Here is a 22,230-nt window from a genome sequence, read left to right on the forward strand (position 1 = left end):
ACCATTCATGGAAATGTCAGTGAAATCTCAGTTTAAACAGACCTGAAATCATAGGAGTAGGCTCAGATTACCTTCTCCCCAACATCCTTTGCCTGTGAACACACCCATCTACTCGGCTAAAAGCTGGCTGCTAATGACTTTTTAATGAAACTGTGACAAATGTAGAAAGCAAAAGCAATATGATCAAAAGATGGGGTTGGATGGAAGTTGTTTTTAGAAAAAGAAGTAGCCTACAAATGGCTACTACAAGACAGAATAATTATAAAAGTCGGACTCTAAGCCCTCTGTTTTATTTGTGGCATTCAGATGGGAGTTGCCTTTTAACTTGTTCTGGGACTTATATTCAGATGCAATCACAGTACATTAGGGACATAGGTTGACGACGCCACACACTATTCCATGTGAACATTCTCACAGGCAACCTAAATATAAAGAGCCAGACTGTGAAGCAGCTGGAATCCATGGCAGATTGGAGGGATTAGAGACTGAAATCAGCCCTGATGAATGTAACATTGTGTGACATTCTGAGTAATTATCTCAATGAAAACAGCTCATTACAAAAACTGGGCTCTCCTCCTCTCTCTTTCTTCCTCTGTTCCAGGAACTAATGTTGTTACCGAGAGAGAAAATCTCAATTTAGAGGGAATGAAATGAGATTTTAAAAAATTAGACAGAAGAGAAATGTACGGGCTGTAGAATATACACTGGAACTTTTCTAGTAAGTCATATTTTTTTTTGAGCAAATAGAAAGCAACTAATGTAACAAAGTCACCTTTAGTGACGGCTTAAAAAACTCCAGTGTTTATAACATGTCTAAATATTAACAACAGCAATAAAATACATGTTTAACATACGATATCTATTTCTATTGCAACAGTGTTTTATATAAAGGTAGAAACTAAACTGGTAAAGGAAATCAATTGCTTTTACAACAAGAGTATCATGGTTACTGATAACTAATAAAGAAATAGAGTAAAATTTGGGGAATAAGTATAAAATATTAGGCTTATATTTTTTTAAATGCCTTGAGTTTAAATAAATGAACATTAATGCAAAGGTTGTTTACATTACAGACTATAGTTTAACTCCAGAGAGACTAATTGAATCATTTAGCCTCCACAAATGCTTCCATGGAACGTAATAACAAGCAAAACATGAACTGGAGCGTGTGGAGGAGGGCAGAAAGATCCAGAAGAGTAATAACAGAAAGATTATTTACATGAGTGAATTCTGGAAAAATAACATTGCTGATGATGTCATGCTGTACATCCCAGCCAAGAATACCTCCACACTCCAGAGTAAAATCCACTTTGTTTAATATCCGACTTCAACATGCCCAGAATAACTAATAAATCTAGGTTACAAAGCAGATTAAAAGGTTCACCACAGAACGTTCCAGTTTCTTATTAAGACAGCTTTCCCACTATTATCCACGCATGACAAGCTACTGTTTCACTACAGAAGAGACTCAGTATGCATTTGAAAGCTGATTTTAAAGTTGATGCCTGCAACATATCTAAAAACCTAATCTTTTTTAAAAGGACAGAGGAGACAAAGCCCTGGACACTTTATGTGCAACGAGTGCAGGTGTATAAATGTGAAAGCATATGTTGAAATCTTGGCCGAAACTGATCCGTCTACGAGGAAATTCATTGCAGAGCAACAAATTACAATTATTAAGGTTCTAAGGTTTTATTTAATTTTACAATACATTTTCAAGAAAGTAAAATAGTAAATATAAAAAAACAATTCCCCCTGTGTTTTAATTGTGAACCTTTTCACTACTCAGTTCATTGTGTGGTATATTGTGTTATCCACTAGTGTTTTAGAAATTCCTCGTGTAATTTCACAGACAGTGAAACACCAGCTGTACATTATACAAGTTAAAAGGACAATACATAGCAACACTAAAATGAAATGCAAATGAAGTTGACTAAAGAGGGACCAAAGACCCTCTGTTCATCACATTTTCTGGCCCAATAGTTCCTCAACTGTAAAATTTAACAAAATTGTTCATCTTCTGCCCAAACATCAGGATTTGACAAATCGGAAGTAATTTGTCCAGAAAATATGTTTAAAGTTTTGTTTAGTTTATCTACTAAACATGTGAAAAGATGTATTATAAATAAACACCAAGCTGCATTACAGCAGCTGTGATGCTGTGAGATATATGCTGACAATGTTGCAACTCTGAAAACAGCTTCCAGTGGTTTCTTCTGTCATAATTAAAAACATTTGACCGAAAAGGCCAATAAGTCTGTTTTTTTTTTTTGTTTTTTTTTTTGGAATGTGGCCTATTCATTGACTGTTTATCCATGCTTCAGGACCTAAATGTGAATGCTTTACATGTGCAGCATTTCTAAAGTTCTGTTGCAAACATTTCAAAAATGTATCCCAATCTGTCTGCCTCGATACGCGACTGAACAGCTATTCAGTGATTGTGTGATCACAGAACATAACTCTGCACTTTACTGTTTGGTAAATGAAGGACAGTTAAAGATCTAAGACGAAAGAGGAGCAAAATACAATTGAGATGTCAGAAACAGAAAATTAAAAAAAAATTAAAACAACAATATAGAAGTTAAAAAAAAAATGTGAAAAAAAGGGGCAAACTTCTCCGGATTAAGATCTGAAAGGCAATGGTCCTTTAGATGTTTCCATCAGCTAACCACAAGCTGAGGCTGAGCATGCGAGACATGTGACTAAGCTGGCACGTCCACCATGTAGTGCTAATAACAGCAATGTGTTGGCTACATTTAACTCTCCACAATAGGTCTTCATATACAAAGAAACGTACATAAAGAAATAATCCACCTGCTCTAGATTTACAGGTTTCACATCAACACCAAGAGCATTCATAAGAAACCTTTAGTTTGAACCTGCATCATGTTTTCCAGGAATCCATCACACAAATGATAGGAGATTTAAAGTGAAAATCATGATACATGTTTGCAAATCTTTGCTTTGGGATCGCAGCCTTTTCATTTTGGTGACGTGATGAACCAGGACCTAGGTTTACCAAAAACCAAACTAGACATTAATCTGTTTAAATAGAACCATACATTGCTCAAAACTTCTCCTATTATGTCAAACAAAATACTAAAACACATTATACAAGACATAAGCTCCCCTTAACCAACGTAAGCACCAGGCTCCAAGTACAGCGTAAGCAGTGGCTGAAGCTACTCTGACAACTTAATTACACATGTGAGGAGCAGCTGGAAGGCCCAAACTGTAGGATGCTTGGAAAGAGTCAATGTTCTGAAACCAGCAAGATAAAATAAATCAGACAAATGAAATAGGAGAGGACTTTCCATCAGTGTCAGGAAATACCACTCCCATCTTAGACAATGTTTCAGTATCCAGACTGAAAGCAGCATGAATTATGTTTGCTTAGCACTTTTACAGCAGCAGAACAACATTGCACTAATAGAAACAAATCCAAAACAGTATAGTTTAGAAAACTAAATAAAAGAACAATATGCACTAAGCATAATGTAACAGACATATTAATAAATAATTTTCACACCAATTTAGTGCTGACATTTCACAGAGATAACCTGGACACACAGGCAGCAAGGTAGCAAAGACTATAAACAAGTTAAAGTTCACATTGAGTGAACATTTGGCTAAACTGAAGGATGTCGTTTCTCCAAGTACTGCATCAGACAGACCACCAAACATGATATAAGAGTAATAAAGGTCAAAGAAATGTCACTCTAGTCCGGATGGCTTGAGAGCAGGAATGAAACTGAACAGCAGCATCCTGCATTGATCATTTCGTCACTTCATGAATACAGGAAGCTACCGGGATACAGTTTTCCACCAGCTTCTTTCCTGTCGCAAGATGTTTTGAAAAGGCAAAATGTTAACATGCCACCATGAATCCAAATGCTACCAGATTTCCAAGATGGAAAAAAAATATCTTGTTCTGAATAGGTCTGTAGGTTTAGAGCTTTTTAGGCCATGCTCCACTGTTGGGCTTGTCATAACTTTTCACAACCCACTACATTTTGTATAAAAAATTTTGTTTAGTCTTTTTTTAAAACGTGAAATAAATTTTGGGATATTTTACGCTTCACACCATTTTTTTTATATAGACCAATATATAAAAACTCTACTTTGTTGAAAGAATAAGCATTGCTCCCAACACCTTTTTCTTATTCAAAGGTAAAACTAAGACAAAATGCCTAATAATGTTATGTTCATCTGCTCTGTCCTCTCATCCTTGTATGTAGTATGCATTTCAACCACTGAAGTACATTTACCGTATGTTCTTATTTATCAGTCATTCCTCTATTTTTTATCAAAAAGTTTCAAACCTACTGACATGTCAACACTACGCACAAAGATTACTGCATCCACCATTTCAGTCGCATTAAATATTCTTCCCAAGTGTGTAATATCACTCTGCACAGCAAAAAGGGAACTAAATGTACACAAGTCAAATTTTCTTAAAATTAGTCTCTTTTTCCTTGATTTGAGCTAAAGTAAATAAGACTATTTGCCAATGGAATAAGGTTTCTGCACTTAACATAAGAACAATCATATCCATCATCGTATTTCAAATGCAGGTTATCTAATTATTTTAGGGGTAAAACCCATCAACAACGTGGAAAAAAAACACTGCTCAACACCTGCTCAAATTAAGGAAAAATATACCAATTTCAACTAAATTTTACTTACTTTTAGTTCCCTTTTTGTAATGCGCCCCTCAGCGTACAGAGAGGGAGAGCCATCAGTCTCTGTCGGAAGAACAGAGTAGTTGGACACTGCCCTCTTTTTAACATAAGGCCAAAATAAATGTAACTTTTATATTAAATAACCTTACTAGGTTTATTGTTGCTAGCGCGTACTCCGGGCGCAGGATGCCTTACATGAATGCACTTTTAGTTTAGACATTACAGTCAGGCAGTCCTGTAGACAGCTCAGGGGTCCGATCAAGTAGTGACACAGTGTACCGTAATGCTTCGAATATCCACTGAGTGGAGCAGCTTCATTGGTAACCAAAGTCATACTTAAACATTTTAACAGATTTTGAGCGCATTGTACCACATAAAATTAGACAGTAAGCACAACGGTAATCATATACCGTTAATACCGATAATGACCTGGAAATTTAAACTCTTTTCTAGGCTTTAAACTGTATGAATGTGGATATAAACAGCATGCAAAAATATGCAAAGAAATTATTGTTGTTGTTCTGAAAGTTCAGGATTAGATGTGTGAGAGTGAAAAAAGGAATAAAACTTGTGACTTTATTAAAATGTAAAATTAGTATTACTTGTTTATGCTTATATGTAAATGCTTAGTACCATGTCTATCTTTGTTTAAGAGGTGAAAAAATATTTCAGCATGAAAGCAGGTATTTATTAACACATTTGATTACACATTGTGTAAACATCAGGGCGTTATGATTAGCGATTTAGCCCATTATTGGCCAGAGTTTAACATTTTATGACACCAGGATGTTTTCATTCCAATTCTGAAATCTGTTTAAAAATAAAAATATTTCTTGTACAAGCATGTTTTTATTAGTGTAATTTACACAAAAGCAGATGCCTGGCCCTCTCCCACCCCTGCAGCGGCTCACATCCTAAGTTCTGCTGTTAGAAGTTTTAACTCTGCTAACATGTAGAGTTCAGGTAGAAGAAAACATGCAACCGTCTTTGGCCGACAAGGCAAACATAAAAGCACTGTTAGGAGGAATTTTTCATATAAGGCAGGCAAAGGTCAAATGCTGAATGATGCCACATGCTCCACTAACACTTCCAAGCTAACGCTACAGTACTGACGTTTGAGAGCTACTTTAAAAAGTCATTAAAACTCCTGTATCTGCAACAGTTCAGCAGTAAACTTCTCAAATAACATAAGCTAATGCTGTCTGTTTAAATATCAGCTTCACGGACACAGACAGCCCAGTGATGGGATTCAGTTGGTCTGAACTCCCCCTTCCAGATAAGCTTCCAGGTGCAAAGTTCTGCACCACGCAGCGCTACGTTCTGCTGCGGTTCAAAGCAACGCAGGAGAATGCTCATCAGTGTGTACTCCATTACGCCCCCTTTAGTTTTGAGGGCATTGAAGGCTAATGTGGCTAATAAAAACAGGTTATGGTAGAGTCAGGCTGAAGCTGACAATTGGAGCAGAAAAAAGTAGGAACCTGTAGCAAACCTACCTTGCTGATGTAGTTGATCGCTAAAGAAAATACATAAAAAAGCAAAGACTCTGTAGCTCCGATTTAAGACCAACCAAATTATTTTAAATTTAGTGTAATCAGGTGCTGATTCATATAAATGTCCAATACTAGTCAGTAGTGATATTGCTTATGTGTGATACTTTAGTTGTTTTCAGTGTGCCTCTGCTGGTGGGTGAACTCAGCAATTGAGCATCTTGTGTGAATAAAACTGTGTAGTGAATACAGTAATAATTTGTCTTCGTTTAAGAAGACAAATTATTCCTTCGTTTATTCATTTCACATCAGCATCAAAAGGATCACAGAGAAGCTCCAATTAATGTTTTTTTCTGAGCCGCACAATAGAAAATCAGCAATAAGTAGCCTATGTTTAACTGCTAAAAAGGTGGGCTGAAAAGATTTGTTTTTGTGCCACATAACACAGGCTGGTTATAATCCATATAAAACACTGCATGTCATGTTGTCTTTGTGGTTGCTATGTCTGCCCCAAACAAAAAAAAAAAAACGATTTCAGGAGCCAAATTCTTTACAGTGAAGACTAAATGTGCCACAGTACATTCACTCCAACAGCGCGTTCTGCTGCTCTGCATTATGGGTCTTGTAGTTTAATCACAGTTAAAAGAAAGCACAATAGCACAAATGAATCTACAAGTCTCATTTCATATGGTATCTTACCAAATACTGTGTCCAAACAGTCCTCTGCAATACAATATTGGACACATTAATATTGCAATAACAACTGTAATTCCAGATATTGTGCAGCTCTGATTGCCATGACACAATAAAGCTTATTATTAATACACTAAGAAGCTGTAACCGACGATTAACACAAAACTTTATATTTCCTAGGTCATGGTTTGGGTGTAAAAAGTGTAAAATCCGAATATGGCATGAGAAATGTTAAAAGAGCTTTAAAAACAATTAAGTAAGACGCTAGGCTAATAAATATTTTTATTTAATATAATAAAGTTAACGTCTAAAGATAAAGCAAAAAGCCTTTGTTTGTTAGGAGATAGTCAGTAAAGGAATAGTAGCTTAGGGTTTTTGGGGAAGTCCTGAATGAGGGGTTTCCTAATTCACATGCATTACCCATTATTTAGGAGCACTGAGGTTTGGTGGTGTAAAACCCTAAAAATAGTTTGGAAGGAATTTCACAGAAGACGGGCCACATGCCAAACCAACAAGTCTCAAAGGCACCTCCCCAAATCATCTTGAGGCAAAGCATCAATCAAAAACTCCACATCAGTGGCAAATTCACTAAGCGGTCATAAAACTCCACAGATCAAGCAGCAAGCTGAGCCAAAACCAGAAAGGCTCCGCTCAGTAAACCCCAAGCCCTTATCACTGTCTCATAAAAAATAAGAGGGTCTTAGAATATTATGCTGCAACTGCTGTCCAGTAAATTCATCTCTGTCTTTGCTGATCACAGCTTATCTTCAACATCTTGGGAAATTTACAATGTTATGGAGGATGGGGGTTACCTTTGGATAAAAAAATTGTAACAATAAGGATTTAGGGTACTGTGTCAACAAGCAACAAACTCTGAAGACCGGCATGGAGAGAAAAGCATGGTATATACTAATACAAAGGGTTTTATTCAATTTTCAAAGGTGAACAGGGGACAATGTATATTTTACATTAAATTATCTGGAGTTCATATAGTTCAATAGATGACAAATAGCAAATAACCTACAATCACAAACTGACATCACATAATGATAAACTGCCATCAACACATTGCGGGTAACCCTTCTTCCAAAAACTGTCTGCTTGTTTAATTTGTAAAACTACCACTAGCTTATAAACTTACAACTAAAGAAAGAGGACTAAGTCTTTTTACTACCATTCTTTCTGTACTATAATCCTTATTACACAGTATTTCAAGCAATTACACTGTCAGCAGGAGCTGTAATCTCCAACTGCTGCTAAATGCCCAAGTTTCCACATTTGCTGGAAACCATAATTGTGAGCTCCTCATGCTGCTGTGCAGATGGACCCTATTGGGCAATCTCAATATCCCTAATATTAGCCAGTTCCTCTCAGGGGAAAACATGAACATTCAAGAGGTCTAAATAATTCCGGTCAGATTACGTGGCCCTTAATGAACTACAAAAGATGTGCGGATGTTTTTACAAACCAGAGCTCAGGCTTTAACGGTAATTACGAAAACAAACCAAATTAATTATATCATTTATCATTTCCACACATTTGCGGTGCGAGGCCTTCAAGGTTCCACTGGACAAAAGAAACACTAGTGATTGTCTAAACAAATGGGAACATTTTCCATACACAGATGAGATTTTGCAGTTCTTTCAAAATCCTTTGGGCCATTGTGCAAATAGCATGAGAGCTCCAGGGCGAAATGTCATGGTCCATCTGTTGCATGAACCTGTGCCAAACAAGCTCCCTGCACCCAATCAGAATATGATTACAATTCAATGTATATCAGCATTACATGGAACAGCTTATACTACATATACAAATATTCACTAAACAACTTTATTATTTATTCTTGTTTTGACGCTTGTATTATTTTCATCTTTAATAGAACCCCAGCTGTATTAAGAAAACTAAGCTGGCTTGATGTTGTTGGGTTAAAGCACAGTAGTCAGCCTCCTGCCGCCCTGATAGGAGAGAAGTGTTGGGCTTCATCTAAATTCCACATGTTTAAAAGATTTCTCCTGTAAGTCTGGCTTTCCTCCAAATTATGTCTCTGGGGTTCACATACCACTGAATAATTTGTCCGAATGTCATTTGCAATTCCCCAAAATCTTTTCTTCACCGTAAGCCTTTTAGAAAACATCTGTAACAAATAGTTGTTTTGAGAATACATCAGTGCTGTTGCTGGAACATGACCTTAAGCTGTGTATGAAGCATTAGAACAAGTTTAACTTTCCAGAGAGCTAGAAACCTGATAACATGAGCAGTAGCCACCTGCATAGAATGATATTTACCATTAGTTCTGGGGAGCTCAGAATCATGTGTTACAAATCTTTTTGCTGCAGTCTGTATAATTAGCTGTAATTGACTTCCCTTGAAATGTGTTTCTTCTAGGACATCTGGCCTTGAAACCTCAGCCTTCCCATACAAGGGGCCAGCTCTGAGCTACATTTTGGAAGTCTAGAACCTGGATGGGTGGCAAACATAAGTCCAGATAAATCTAAACAATGTATCCAAGAATCTGCTCTTATGTTACCAAACTTCAAACGTAAAAACGTTTAGAACTACACTGATTATGAAAATATTATCCCAGGATAATCAATCTAAGATGTGTAATTATGATTACACAAAAATGGCATTTTAAGGATAACGCATTGATTAAATGGAAGAGACCGAAGATTTTGCACACGGGGAAACATTTTTTTTTCTTGGTTCGTTTCTTTTACATACTGGACTTTAAGGGTTAGTTTCTGTCACATTTCTTAATGAAGTTGATGAAGTCCTTGTGAGTAGTTAGCCATTTCTGCTCACTTCTCACGAGGCAACCAAAAACAAACTAGTAAATATCTACCACCTAAAGGCTGGTTCACCCAGCAGGATTTTAAAATAGTCGGCCGATTTTCAAAGCCTGAGAGACACCACACGCAATGATAAAAAATCCTAGATAAAAGAGGTTTGGTGGTACAGTGTGTGGTGTCCACTCAGACGACCAGTTCAACACAACACACACAAACAGATTTCACTTAAGATCATTCAGATGTCAGACGGGAAATCTTGCAAATCCTCTCAAGATTTTAAGAGACACGACGATAATTGGTGCCACTTGGAAGGGGGAAATCGGGGCGAAAATCAGCCTAAAAATCCTGCCATGTGAACCAGCCTTTAAGTTAGTTATTATCTATTTTTGTTGCAGTAGGAAAGAACTTTATAGCGGAATTGTACCTAAGCACTAAGACAGTTATTGACTTTGAAACTATTTCCCCCCCAAACAGCATCTTTGTTGCTACATATGGATGCCTGCATAGTGGACAGTGAGCATATATCACCATGTACAAGCTGATTCTGCCAGCAGTTTTAAAACACCCATTTTCATCACTTTCACACTTGCACTGCAGGAATAGTAAAATGAATGGATAAGAAATGCAGCTCCCAGCTGATTTCTGGCAGAATACAATCAAGAGCTTTGGAGCACGTCATTAGGTGTAGTAACATGGATGTTGTACTAGTAGCATTGTAAACAACCTTCTAATGCAAAAGTAATAATGTTTAAATTGCTTGAATTAATTCCCCTCCAACGATAAGAAAACATGGATTTTAATTTTCTGTTTTTTTGGGTTTTTTTTACATGCCACTGTTTTACATGGCAGAAATTTGCTCTCAAATTTCTGCGCCCTGCTTTGAGCAAATGTTAGCTTAACTCACTAATGAGAATTCCTTCACATGTTTCAAAAGACTGCCGATTACCGTCTGCTCCAGGTAAGATACTTCCTGCTATCTCTTCACTACTGAAGAGAGTAAAGTCTAACACACAGTTTAAAAAGGACAGCATCAGTGGAAGGAATAGTAAAAAAAGGAGGGCAGTGTGTGGTCTGAGAGCAGGCGCCCCATAACCAGAGGCCATTAGTCCTTGACACAGGAGAACAGGGTTTAACTCCTAACCTTACCTTCCCCCTTGTGTCTTTGCCTGTTTCCTATCAAATTACTGTATATAAAAGGTCACTACTGCCACAAAATAAATAAATACATAATGTTCTTTTCGGATTCTGTCAAACAAGATATAATGAAGTGATGTTAACCCTGGATAAGATTATAGAACTTTTGGGTTGTTATTTTTCCCTTTTATGAAACGTCAGGTAAAAGCACGCCATTTATGCGTGTGACTATATCACATGAAGTTATGAAAATAAAGTTGCTCAGTTGCATATAACGCTGTACGCGGATACAATACTAATTTGGCATGGTATCGACACTAAATATTTTAGCATACGAAGCAAACGAAGAAAGGAAACTCAAAGATCTTAACAAGCATGTGAGCAAGCAGTGCGTTAAAGTTGTGGCAATGAAGTCAAGCAGCACAACAAACTTGGTCAAACATCTCAAGGACCGACACTCTGGCCTTCATGATGAATGCCAACAGGTTAATAAATTAAAGTTAGTTCATAATTTCATTTAATAAATTAAAGATATTACTGATGTTAGCAAGACCTGTGGTCCACATTGATGTGTGATTAGCTGCGGCTAGCATGCTACAAGGCATGGGTTGTATTTGGGTTATTTATTCAGCATTTATTTGTACACTTATCTAACTAGCATCTGTGATTCTGTTGAGAAACATGTTCCATGTTAAGATTGAAAAAGGTGAGTTTTTCGTGTTAGTAAAATATTTTTAATGCCTTTAATTATGTCTTTTTTTTATATCATCATGGTATTGAAAATGGTATTGAGTATCGAATATTTTCCTGGGTATCGATACTTAGTTTGAAGTTTTTGCATTGTGACAACCCTAGTTGCATATTTTCTAATGTGGGAACAACATACCTGGTCTCAGGCAATGGCATGTGTCTTAAAACAAAGCTTTTAAACTATATATATTTATAGTTGTTTCACAACCATCCTTATCCACCGATTCAATAAATTATAATTTAATGAAATTAAATAGCATGAGAGCTCCAGGGGGGGGTATGGATACAATTTCTGGCCGGTGCTGTTTTAGCCCTGCAGTAGAAAAAGAAAAGTTCTCAACAAGAACTTACCTGTGCGCCATCTTTTAGCTTGAGGATGCACTCCATGGTGTTGATGGTGATAACCACAGGCTCTGAGCCCAGCTTGGTCCAGGGTACATGGATACGTAGCTCATGGATATGGCCACTCATGAATGTGAATGGCAGCTTCAACTCCTGCAAAAAAGACATTAAAAATATGTTTAAAGTTGACTCCCAAAGTAAAAGGAAATAAAGCCAAAGGTAGGATTTTCCCCAACGTTTACCCAAGAACAGTTAACACAGTGTGAGTCTTATTAGTTAATTTACAACCATTAATATATTAATAACATCCCTTATTTTGAGAGCAAAGATGCTTTAGCATGGCTAAAAAAGCCACGAACTACAGGCAGGATGCAGAACCATGTCAGAAATAAAACAAAAGTTCTAAAATACATGCTTACATTCAGAACCAAACCTAATGAAATGTTTTAAAGGCGGAGACATGACAAAGTTTTTTTATATATATATATAATAATAAACTTGAATGCTTATATTGCTAGACAACAAATCCAAAAACAAAATTACTTGTAATAAAATGCTTTGGCTTTTCATTGATTTGGTTGTATAAACATATGTATGTACAAGACCAGTTTTAGTACAGAGCAAAAATGCAATAGACACATCAAACCAAAATGTTAAAAAGTAAAAAGACTTGCTAACAGACGTGTAAATTCCTGTAGCAAAATGCTAACATTTTGTAAAGTTATATGTTGCATTTGGTTTCAGCCCTTTTTAACCTTGTCTGCAAGATGAATTCTTGCAGCATTTATGGGTTCACAAACAAACGAGAATCCATCCTGTTCCGCTCCAGCTTCAACCATTTGTGTCCAAACCAAAAATTGTTCGGGCCAATCGGGTTGCAGTATTGATTTCTGCTGAAAATCCCGCCTTTCCCCAAACGGATTCAAATAAAGCAATCCCAGATTGATAATGAGCAGAACTAGACATTATCAATCTACCTGACTAGGTTAAGTCCCTTTTACTTTTTAATGAAATCCAGTGTATCTGTGTGCCTTCAAATGTCACCTACTTAGTAAAAGTGTCCATGTGGGTATAATTTGATCTCAGTATTAATCCAGCTGTTTTATAAAGGCCTGAGAGCATTAGACAGCATTAGAGAACAAACAGCCTCAGGAAGACACATCGGAAAGGTCAGGTTGTGGAGGGATTTAAGCAGGGTTACACTGCAAATAAGAGGCCAAACTTTAAACCCAAAATGGAAAGAGTACAACATAACTGCAGAGATTCACATGTTTGTTCTCTAATACTGTCCCACAGTTCAGATGGGATAATGTCTTGACAGCACATCTATAAATTGTGCAATTCACAAAGTTGGTCAGTACAGAATACTGGCACCATTGTTTAAATGTTGGAAAAGATCTGCTAACACACCAGATAAGACAAGCATTTTACTTTTGGCTGACATGCAAAAAGATGTGTGGCAGGAAACCAACTCTCTAAACACACCTGTGGAAAATGGTGGTGGCAGCATCACCCTGTGGTGATGCTTAAAAAAATCCTGTCACAAAAAGTCTTACAGGGTACTAAAGAATTGAGACCAGGAAGGAAGAGAACAATGCTAAACATACAGCATGTTAGTGGACAGTTTGTGGTTTTTGCATGACAATATGTGAGAAAGATCGAACGGTGTGATTACTTTTCAAAGACACATTATTTTGTCTGAAGCCATGGCAAATCCCCCAAGGGGAGGTGTCATGATAATTGCCAAACCTTGCTCAAATTAGGGAGACTAGAGCTCCCTTCCTTGAAAATTGGCTTGGGGTGTGTATGTTTGTGTGTGTGTGATTGGTTGACTCTCTGCGTCCAGCTGCCAAAGTTCAGGTTTTCTAACGGTAGTGTCTTCCGCTTTGGATGCTCAGACGCTTGAAATCTCAAAACCTGCCGCAACCCATTAGGGTTGCGGCAGGTTTTGAGATATGCTGCGATATACTTAATTGAGATTGTGGTTTAATTTTGACTTTTCTCTGCAGATGTTTGTAGACAAGGACTATTTAAAACAAGAAATTTACCTGTTTTTATTAAATCGGAATATTATTATTCAAGTAAAGTTGAACATTAACCCTTGTTGGACATTAAGTGTAACCAACAAACATGTATTAAACCTTTTGACCAGTACTTAATGCTATGGTAAGATTCCTGAAGGTTTCTGGTAAAAAAGTATGATTATATAAACTCTAAAACAAGTAATAAAATTATATTATCTCACTGCTGCAGCTCTCTTCCTTTCCATGTGGAGGCAAACCTACTTAAAACATATTACAGACACCTAAAGGACATGTCTTATCCATTAATTGTTACGTAGCCAAGAATTGCAGACCTCTGTGATTTGGAAATTGTGGGGTTTTTTTAAATTGTGATTATGCAAATGCGATTAATTTTCCAGCCCTATACCTGACAGGTGAAATGTGCCGCAGGACATCTTGACGCTCTTAGAAGCGCATCCACAATAGACTTTTCATGTAAACCAGATGCTCAAATTGTATTCGGTCAGAACACAGCATTAGATGTGGCACTGGCTTGCACTTAATCTCCCTAATGACTTTTTTCTATGTGATGTGATTGTGGTTTTCTCTTCAACAGTAATGGTAGGTTTTAGCGACAGAGGGACAGAGGGACTGGGGTTTCCTCTGTAGTAATGTGGCTGCTCTTTTTGTCTCTGTTGTGGTGATGAAACAACTGAGGCAATTAATTACCGTTCGGTCTACATTCTTATCCTCACCTATGGTCATAAAGTAGGGATCATACCAGAAAAGAACAAGATCCCAGATCCAAACACCTGAAGGAGCTTTCTTCATTAGGGGGCTGGCCAGAGTGTAAACAGTTTTTGTCCAGGATGTGTGGGGTCTGCAGACATGATCTTTTTTGGACGAGCCAAATTACAGTGATGGATGTGCACAGCACAGACTGAATAATGGTCGTGTAAAAGATGACCAGCGGCTTCTTTAGATCTGTACTTCTTGAGTTTTGGTGGGAAGTAGATTCAGGGTTCTCTCCAACGCATTTCAGCGTCATGGACCGTTATCCTGAAAGTTGTCAAATTTCCACTGAAATCACACCGTTATGCTCATTTTTACTGACAATATGGCACAGTACGACACAGATGTTTCAGAACAACATAGAAAGATCAATAACGCTCTGGGGGGCTTTGGGCACACCAGTGGACCAGCAGATTGGCCTCCTGTCTGTACATAAACTCATCCACGTCCTTGTTCTGACCAATGACAGTGGAGTCGTTTGCAAACTTTAGGAGTTTCCCTGCCGGCTCCGCAGACGTGCAGTCAGTGTACAGACAGAGGAGGAGAGGGGAGAGAACACACTCCTGGTGTTGATGGTTCTGGGCCAGGGGAAAACTGCTCCCCAGTCTCACCTCAGGAAGCTGGTTATCCACTGACAGGTGGATCGCGGCACTGTGGGCTGGGTGAGCTTCTGGTGGAGGATGTCAGGCTTGATCGAGTTGAAGGCTGAGCTGAAGTCTACAAACAGGATCCTGGTATAAGTCTCTGGATGGCTGTGGTGGCACAGGTTGACAGCATCCTTTGTCGACCTGTTTGCCTGTAAGCAAACTGCAAGAGGTCCAGCCGGGGGCCTGTGATGTCTTTCAGAGGCTTCATCACCAGGCGATCAAAGGATTTTTGACCACAGACATCAGGTCAATAGGTCTATAGTAATTTAATCCTGGATTGGTCAGTTTCTTGGGGACAGGGATGATGGTAGAGGGTTTTAAGCAGGTGGAAACGTCACCTAGTTCTATAGACTTATTGCGTATGTTGGTGATGATGGGGGACAGTTGGTCAGCACATGTTTTTAGGCCGAAAGGGGAGACGCCATCAGGACCCCGGGCCTTCTTCCCACTCGGACGCCTGACGGCCCTGTTGACATCGTCCTCTTTGATCTGAGGTGCCAGCAGATGTGGAGAGGAGGGGGCTGAAGAGTTACTGGTGGGGGTTGGGGGGCTTTGTCTGAGACCTGGGTGTGAAAGTTTGATGATGGAACCTGCGAAAGGAGTGGTTCAGGTCCTCAGCTAGGTGAGGGGGTGTGGGGGGTGGGGGGTGATCACAGCATGTAGAAGAGGAGAACTGTAGCAGTAATAGATTTCGGGGTCATTTCAGTATCATTTGTGAAGAAACTATTTTGTATTTTCTCACTGTAAGGAATTGTTGCAAATTTGATCTCCTTTGCTAGCTATCTGGCCAGCTTATACAGGGCCAGGTCTCCACTGGTGGAAGCTTCCTCCTTGGTGCAATGCAGCTGCCTCAAATGTGAGGACAAAAATGTTTTTTTGCTGTTGAAACTGCAGATGGTCTTAGTCAGCACGCACACGTCCTCACAGAAGCTGGTGGATGACGACACTACATCAGTTAGTTGGTTAGGGTCAGAGGCTGAAGCGTCAACATTTCAGTCAGTGCAGCTCAGCCACCCCCGTAGCATCAGCTTTGACTCATGAGTCCATTTTAACAGTCCAAACCTTATGCTTAAAGGTTTTCAGCTCCTGCTTTTAAGCTGGAACGAGGTGGAAGAGACAACGTTTAAAGACTCCAAGCCCTGCATGAGAGACATTGCTGTATGCATCCTTTAAAGACTGTAACAGTGGTCCAGTTTGTTTTTTTCTTTTGGTCAGGCAATGAACACACTGTCTGTATCTGGGTAGCTCATTGGAGAGGTTTGTGCTGTTAAAAGTCCCCAGAACGATCGTGAGAATCAGGGTGTTTTTTCTCCATGTCCGTTATCAGGTCAGCAAGTTCTCTTTCCGCCTTCGATGAGCAGGACGGGGGGGATATAAGCTCCGATCAGAATTACTTAGGTTTACTCCCTCAGTGAATAAAAGGGTTTACAGTTAATAAAGAGTGACTCGGGTGAGGACTCCATGATTTCTGTAGCAGTGTAACATCTGAGCAGCAGTCTTTGTTGATATAAAAGCAAATCCCACCTCCTTTATTTTTCCCTGAGAGCTCTGCACTGTGAGCCGCGTGAAACAGCTGGAACCCCGGCTGTGGCAGATCGCTGTCTGGGACGTTCAGCCATGTCTTGCTGAAGCAGAGTGCGGCAGATCTGCAAAAGTCTGGGTTCTTTGTACAGAGAAGGAGAAATTTGTCAGGTTTGTTCACCAGAGAGCGACCATTCGCCAGATGAATGGATGGAAGCAGAATCCGTAGTCCCCACCAGTGGCGTTTCACTTCCCCAGCCCATCCACCTCTCCCGTGTTTTAAATAAAAACCCACACAGAGGGCACGCTGGTGGCACAGCGGGTAGCGCGACCCATGTCCTCGACGCGGTCGACCCGGGTTCGACTCCGATCCGCGGTCCTTTGCCGCACGTCTCTCCCCTCTTTCACCACCCTTCCTGTCAGCCTACTTGTCTTAAAAAGCAAGACACAGAGCTACTGCGCTTCCAGCCCGGATCTCTGTGAAGCTCTCTGGTTGGTTGGTTGGGTGGATGGAGGGCAGCTCTCAAGAGTAGAGTCCCTGATGTTTAGGAGTTGTAAAAGTGGCTGCATTTGTGGAGGCAGGAAACAACAGAAAACGAGTGAGCGAAGTACCAAGGCAGCCATATTCAGCACCATCTTGGGAGTGGAATAACTTCTAAATAATTTACCTGGTTTATTACTGGAAATGTCTTCTTGACTTTTTCTTATAATCTCATAAGCAACATTTAAAAAAAATTCTAAATTACAACACTTCTATAATAAAAGGACAAACATTTAAATGCAAATACACCTAAAAGACAGTTGGCTTTTCCATAAATTCCCTTCATTATGTGGTGATTCTTACATGCACGTCCACTGCACCATTTTACTCTAGGTGTACTTATTTCATATGCCCATTATGTTATTAATTACCTTTTTTTTAAATAAACGCAGTGCTATGGTTGCAGGTTGTTAGCACATCTGACATTGTGGCAGAGATTACTGTGATGCATTGAGTGTAATCTTGATGAATGTTGAGGAAAGCACAAGTAATATTCAGGATACATTACCTGCTCCAGCACATCCAGCTTCAGGTCCAACTTGCTGAGCACCACATCCCCTCCCCATAAAGAAAGCTGCAGGTCAGATGGCTTCAGGTTCTTTATGTACTTGTTCACATAGCTCATCAAGAGCGGTGTGACGTAGGACTCCAACATCTTTTCACTGTTGTAGACACAAATGAAACGCTGAAATGTCAGGTAATATTGTGTTAATGTGTACATTTTCTTGTCTGCAGACAGGCAGTTGATGCTGGGCATATATCCAATGACAGTGAGGATCGTGGCTAGGGCTCTTGTATTAGCAGCTCTGTATGCTGGCAACCAAACTGCATCCATGCGAGGGGAAGCCTAAGATAACATGTCACCATCCTCACTCCCTTTAACTCAACCTACCAGGACATTTAGAATAAAATCATGTTCAAAAACCCGATGCCTTTCTGTGATTTACATATTATTTTATCACAAAGAGGAGAAGACATAGGAGACAACAGCAACTGTAAATACTGCACAACAGCTGAACTAGTCCTTAAAAATACAACTTTAATTGCAGGAGCAACATTTGGTAAAGATGTTATGAATTCTACATCAGTGAAGGCTTAATTGAAAGCTGCAACATCAATTAAAAATTAAATGTAAGCATGAGGTAATGTGACACTTTTGTCATGCAACATGACATATTATGGTTCCTTGGGGGCTTGAGTTTTAAGTCCTGCCGGTGCTATTTTATGTGTCTACTATGAAGCAGAACTACAGATGCATCTCAGAAAATTTGAATATTGTGGAAAAGGTTTAATATTTTTTGTTACTTATTTCAGAAAGTGGATCTCACATCATATAACTTAATTATACAGTGTGATATAGTTCAAGTCTTTATTTCTTGTTACGTTGAGGATTATAGCTGACAGATCTTGAAAACTCAAAGTTCAGTGTCTCAGGTAATTTGAATATTGTGGGAAAGTTCAATAGTGGAAGCTCATGGTGTCACACTCTGATCAGCTGATTAACTCAAACCACCTGCAGAGGTTTCCTGAGCCTCTTGGTCCCTATCCACACGAAGAGGAACACAGTAAATTTTCAGAAATTCAATCAAATTCTGTTTTATAGCACCAATTCACAACATGTCATCCAAAGACACTTTACAAAGTCAAATTCAGTCAAATTTTACAGACAGACTGGTCAAAAAAGTTTCCTGTCTAAGGAAGCCCAGCAGATTCCATCAAGTCTTGACAAGCAACATTCACTCCTCCTGAAGAGCGTGGAGCCACAGTGGACAGTCGTCTGCATTGTTGATGGCTTTGCAGCAATCCCTCAAACTGAGCATGCATGAACAATTAATAAAAAGTATGTCCACATGAGAGGACGCAACGCCGCTGAAAACGCTGTAGTAGGTATGCCGGGCCCATTGGTGGCGCTGTGACATTGCTACAGAAACATGCAATAACACTGAGCATGTGCAGGCAACTCAAAAAACACAGCAAGATGGCGGGGATCAGACAAATGTAATCTTGATGTGGGTTGGTTGATGATGGACCGTGTAGAACGAGCTCGTTAGAAAGGAAGCGTACCAGGACGCTACTAACAGCCATAACAAGCCAGTATTTCCCTTGGCCTGAACCCAACACCGGACGGCGCCATGTTTGTTGTTATTTGTGGCAGTGAGGTGCATGTGGGAGAAAGACGAAGCTAAGATGTCATTCACAGACACATGAAACAAGCATTTTGAAATGTATCCACTCTCGGACCAGTTCTCAAAACGCTGGGTCCGTGTGAACACATAACCTAAGCGATCTCATTCTCATTCCCATGTGGATGGGGCCTAAGTGGCCTCTCAGTCTGGATCAACAGGGAACACCACCATGGGGAAGACTGCTGAGCTGACTGGACACATGTCCACAGGACAGTCAACAAGAAAGGGCAGCCACAAAAGGTCTTTGATAAAGAAGCTGCTTGTTCAGTGTCGTATCCAAGTATATTCAAAACAAGTATCCAAGAAAGTTGAATGGAAGGAAAAAGTGCACCAGAAACAGGGATTTCCACCGCCTTGAGAGGATTGTGGAGGAAACGTGCATTAAAGAATTTGGGGGTCTTCAGTGGTCCAATCATTTTCAGATGAAAGTTTTCATTTCATTGTGAAATCAAGGTTCCAGAGTCTGGAGGAGAAGTGGAAAGGAGCAGAACCCACGCTGCTTGAAGTCCAGTGAGTAGTTTCCACAGTCAGTGATGATCTGAGGAGCCATGTCATCTGCTGGTGTTGCTCCACTGGGTTTTCTGAACACCTCAGCAGAAACACAGGCTGATTGAATGATTTTCTGAGATGTTGAATTTTTGGTTTTATTTGTAAGTCATAATCTTCAAAGTTACCAGGCTGGAAATATTTCACTCTGAGTGAAAATAATCTATGTAATATGAATTCTACTTTATAAAATAAGATGACTTACTTTTTTTTTTTTTACTGTGTGCATGAGCATGTGTGTTTTCTCTGTCATGATCTTGATTTGTTATTTAATATGAGTCTGCTCAAAATTTCTGGGTTATTGATGAAACCGAATTGAAAGACAAAGCGAACACTAAATTGTGTTTTTTGCTTTAGTAAATGTGTAACAACCGTAATTGTGTATATCTCTTTAAGATACCACAGTCTCACTAGTGACGTCATATGTATGCGCCACTGTTTTCTCTGTAGAGAGCGCGGGAGATATATATGCAAAACGGAGGCGGTTATGTTAGCACCCTATTTTATTTGGTGACGTTTTAGGTTGTTGGAACTCTGCTCATGTCATGTTTGATAAAATAGCAGCCGTTCAACCGGGCTTTGTAAGGTTGGTGAAGAGAATTCATTAAAGGACAGCATTGTGGAATTTCCAGTACCAATGTGGTCGTGAGTTTCTGAACGTCTCAACGAACCTGTGCCTCCTCTACACCCTTCCACACAACCCAAACCGTTACAAATGGCTTTAAAATATGCTGTTGTGGATTCTATTGGGTCTTATTAGTCTACTTGTTTTTCTATACTCTTACACAAACAAGTGATGAGATGATTCCTTCAGGTCAAATCGTCTGAAGTACATGCACATTCTGTATATTTTAAGGATGAAAATGTTTAATACTTTCTGAACAAGTGTCCTTGATATAAAACCATTACTCTGCTTTTCTCTGTGCTTCATAATCGGCTTTTACTTAACCTTATGGAACAGCCCTTTTAAAAAAGATCTGTTTAGTAAGTGAAAAAGCCATGACTTCCATAACTCTTTAGCATTGTTTTGTTTCTGTAATGTTCTAAACAATACGACCTAAGTAACTGCAGGACTGGAAAGAAAGAAGTACAGCAGCATATAACAGGTGGATTGGAGAAATACAGCTTATAACTAAAAGCAATACTCAAGACAAGAAAAGAATCTAAAACAATACATTTAGATATATGTATTTTCATGTGTTTACAGTGTAACTAGTGCGATTAGATACAATTCTGACAAACTTTTAGCATCGGATATGGCGTTGGTGTTTGTGATGTATCTTGATGTCAGGCTCTGGTCACCTAAGCCTACGGCAGAAACCAGGTGTTTGTCACAGCAGAGATCTTAATTGAATACATTACAGCACAGACGTAAAGGCGCAATTAGGACTAAAATGATGTCAGCTGTGCCACTTGAAACAGCGCTACAGATAATGTCTGAACATCATTAGAGACATTGGCTCCACCTGTGCTTCTTCTGCCATTAAACCCCCCAATTTCTGGGGGGTGTTAGGCGTTTTATTTACAGGATACAGTATCAATTACTATGCTTTAACGCAAATGTATTCTATCACGTTTATCACATTTTCTGCTTGTTATAACTTAAAATAAAAGCAATAGCTATGTCACTCTGCGCTAAAAGGCGCGTCTTCTTTAACCATTAGCTTCAGAAACTGTTTATTTCTGCGGCTAACTTTTGGCTATTTAAAGTTTACCCCAGTCGCTGAACCTACGAGCTAATGTCGCTTTTCTTTGCGGAAGGCAGCAACGGAGAAGCAATGCCAGCATTTAGCGACGTGCATTTCCAAACGAGAGGGACGTCGATAGAAACGCAGTGATGTGTTATCACAAGTTGAACTTACAGACAAGCAGTTTTCGACAGAGGCTAGCTGTGCTAACCTTACCTGTCATGAAAGCCGCTTCGCACCCTGCTAAAAGAAATCAGCTACGGCACAGAAAACAAGACAACCTGAAGCAAAATACTGGGAGGTAAAACGGAAACTTAACCCCTTACTTGATTCAAGCTTCTGTCCGGCGCCTATTTGTTTGAATTCAATGTTTAATGAAACGTGTTTCTCCTGTCAGCTACATCCCATAGCGTCTACGACTCGAACGTC

At 39.2% G+C, this 22,230-nt stretch overlaps 1 protein-coding gene across 1 annotated transcript in view; it reads right to left on the reverse strand.

Annotated features, from left to right (window-relative positions):
- The window catches only part of LOC118557447 (vacuolar protein sorting-associated protein 13B), a 167,330-nt gene extending 145,100 nt beyond the window's left edge, over positions 1–22,230 (reverse strand). The window contains 3 exon segments of the mRNA XM_036127477.1: positions 11,887–12,030; positions 17,890–18,043; positions 22,128–22,230. Coding sequence (XP_035983370.1) covers positions 11,887–12,030; positions 17,890–18,036 — 291 coding nt within the window. The 5' untranslated portion in view covers positions 18,037–18,043; positions 22,128–22,230.

The sequence above is a fragment of the Fundulus heteroclitus genome, chromosome 3, assembly GCF_011125445.2.
Source record: "Fundulus heteroclitus isolate FHET01 chromosome 3, MU-UCD_Fhet_4.1, whole genome shotgun sequence".
Classification (NCBI taxonomy): domain Eukaryota; kingdom Metazoa; phylum Chordata; class Actinopteri; order Cyprinodontiformes; family Fundulidae; genus Fundulus; species Fundulus heteroclitus.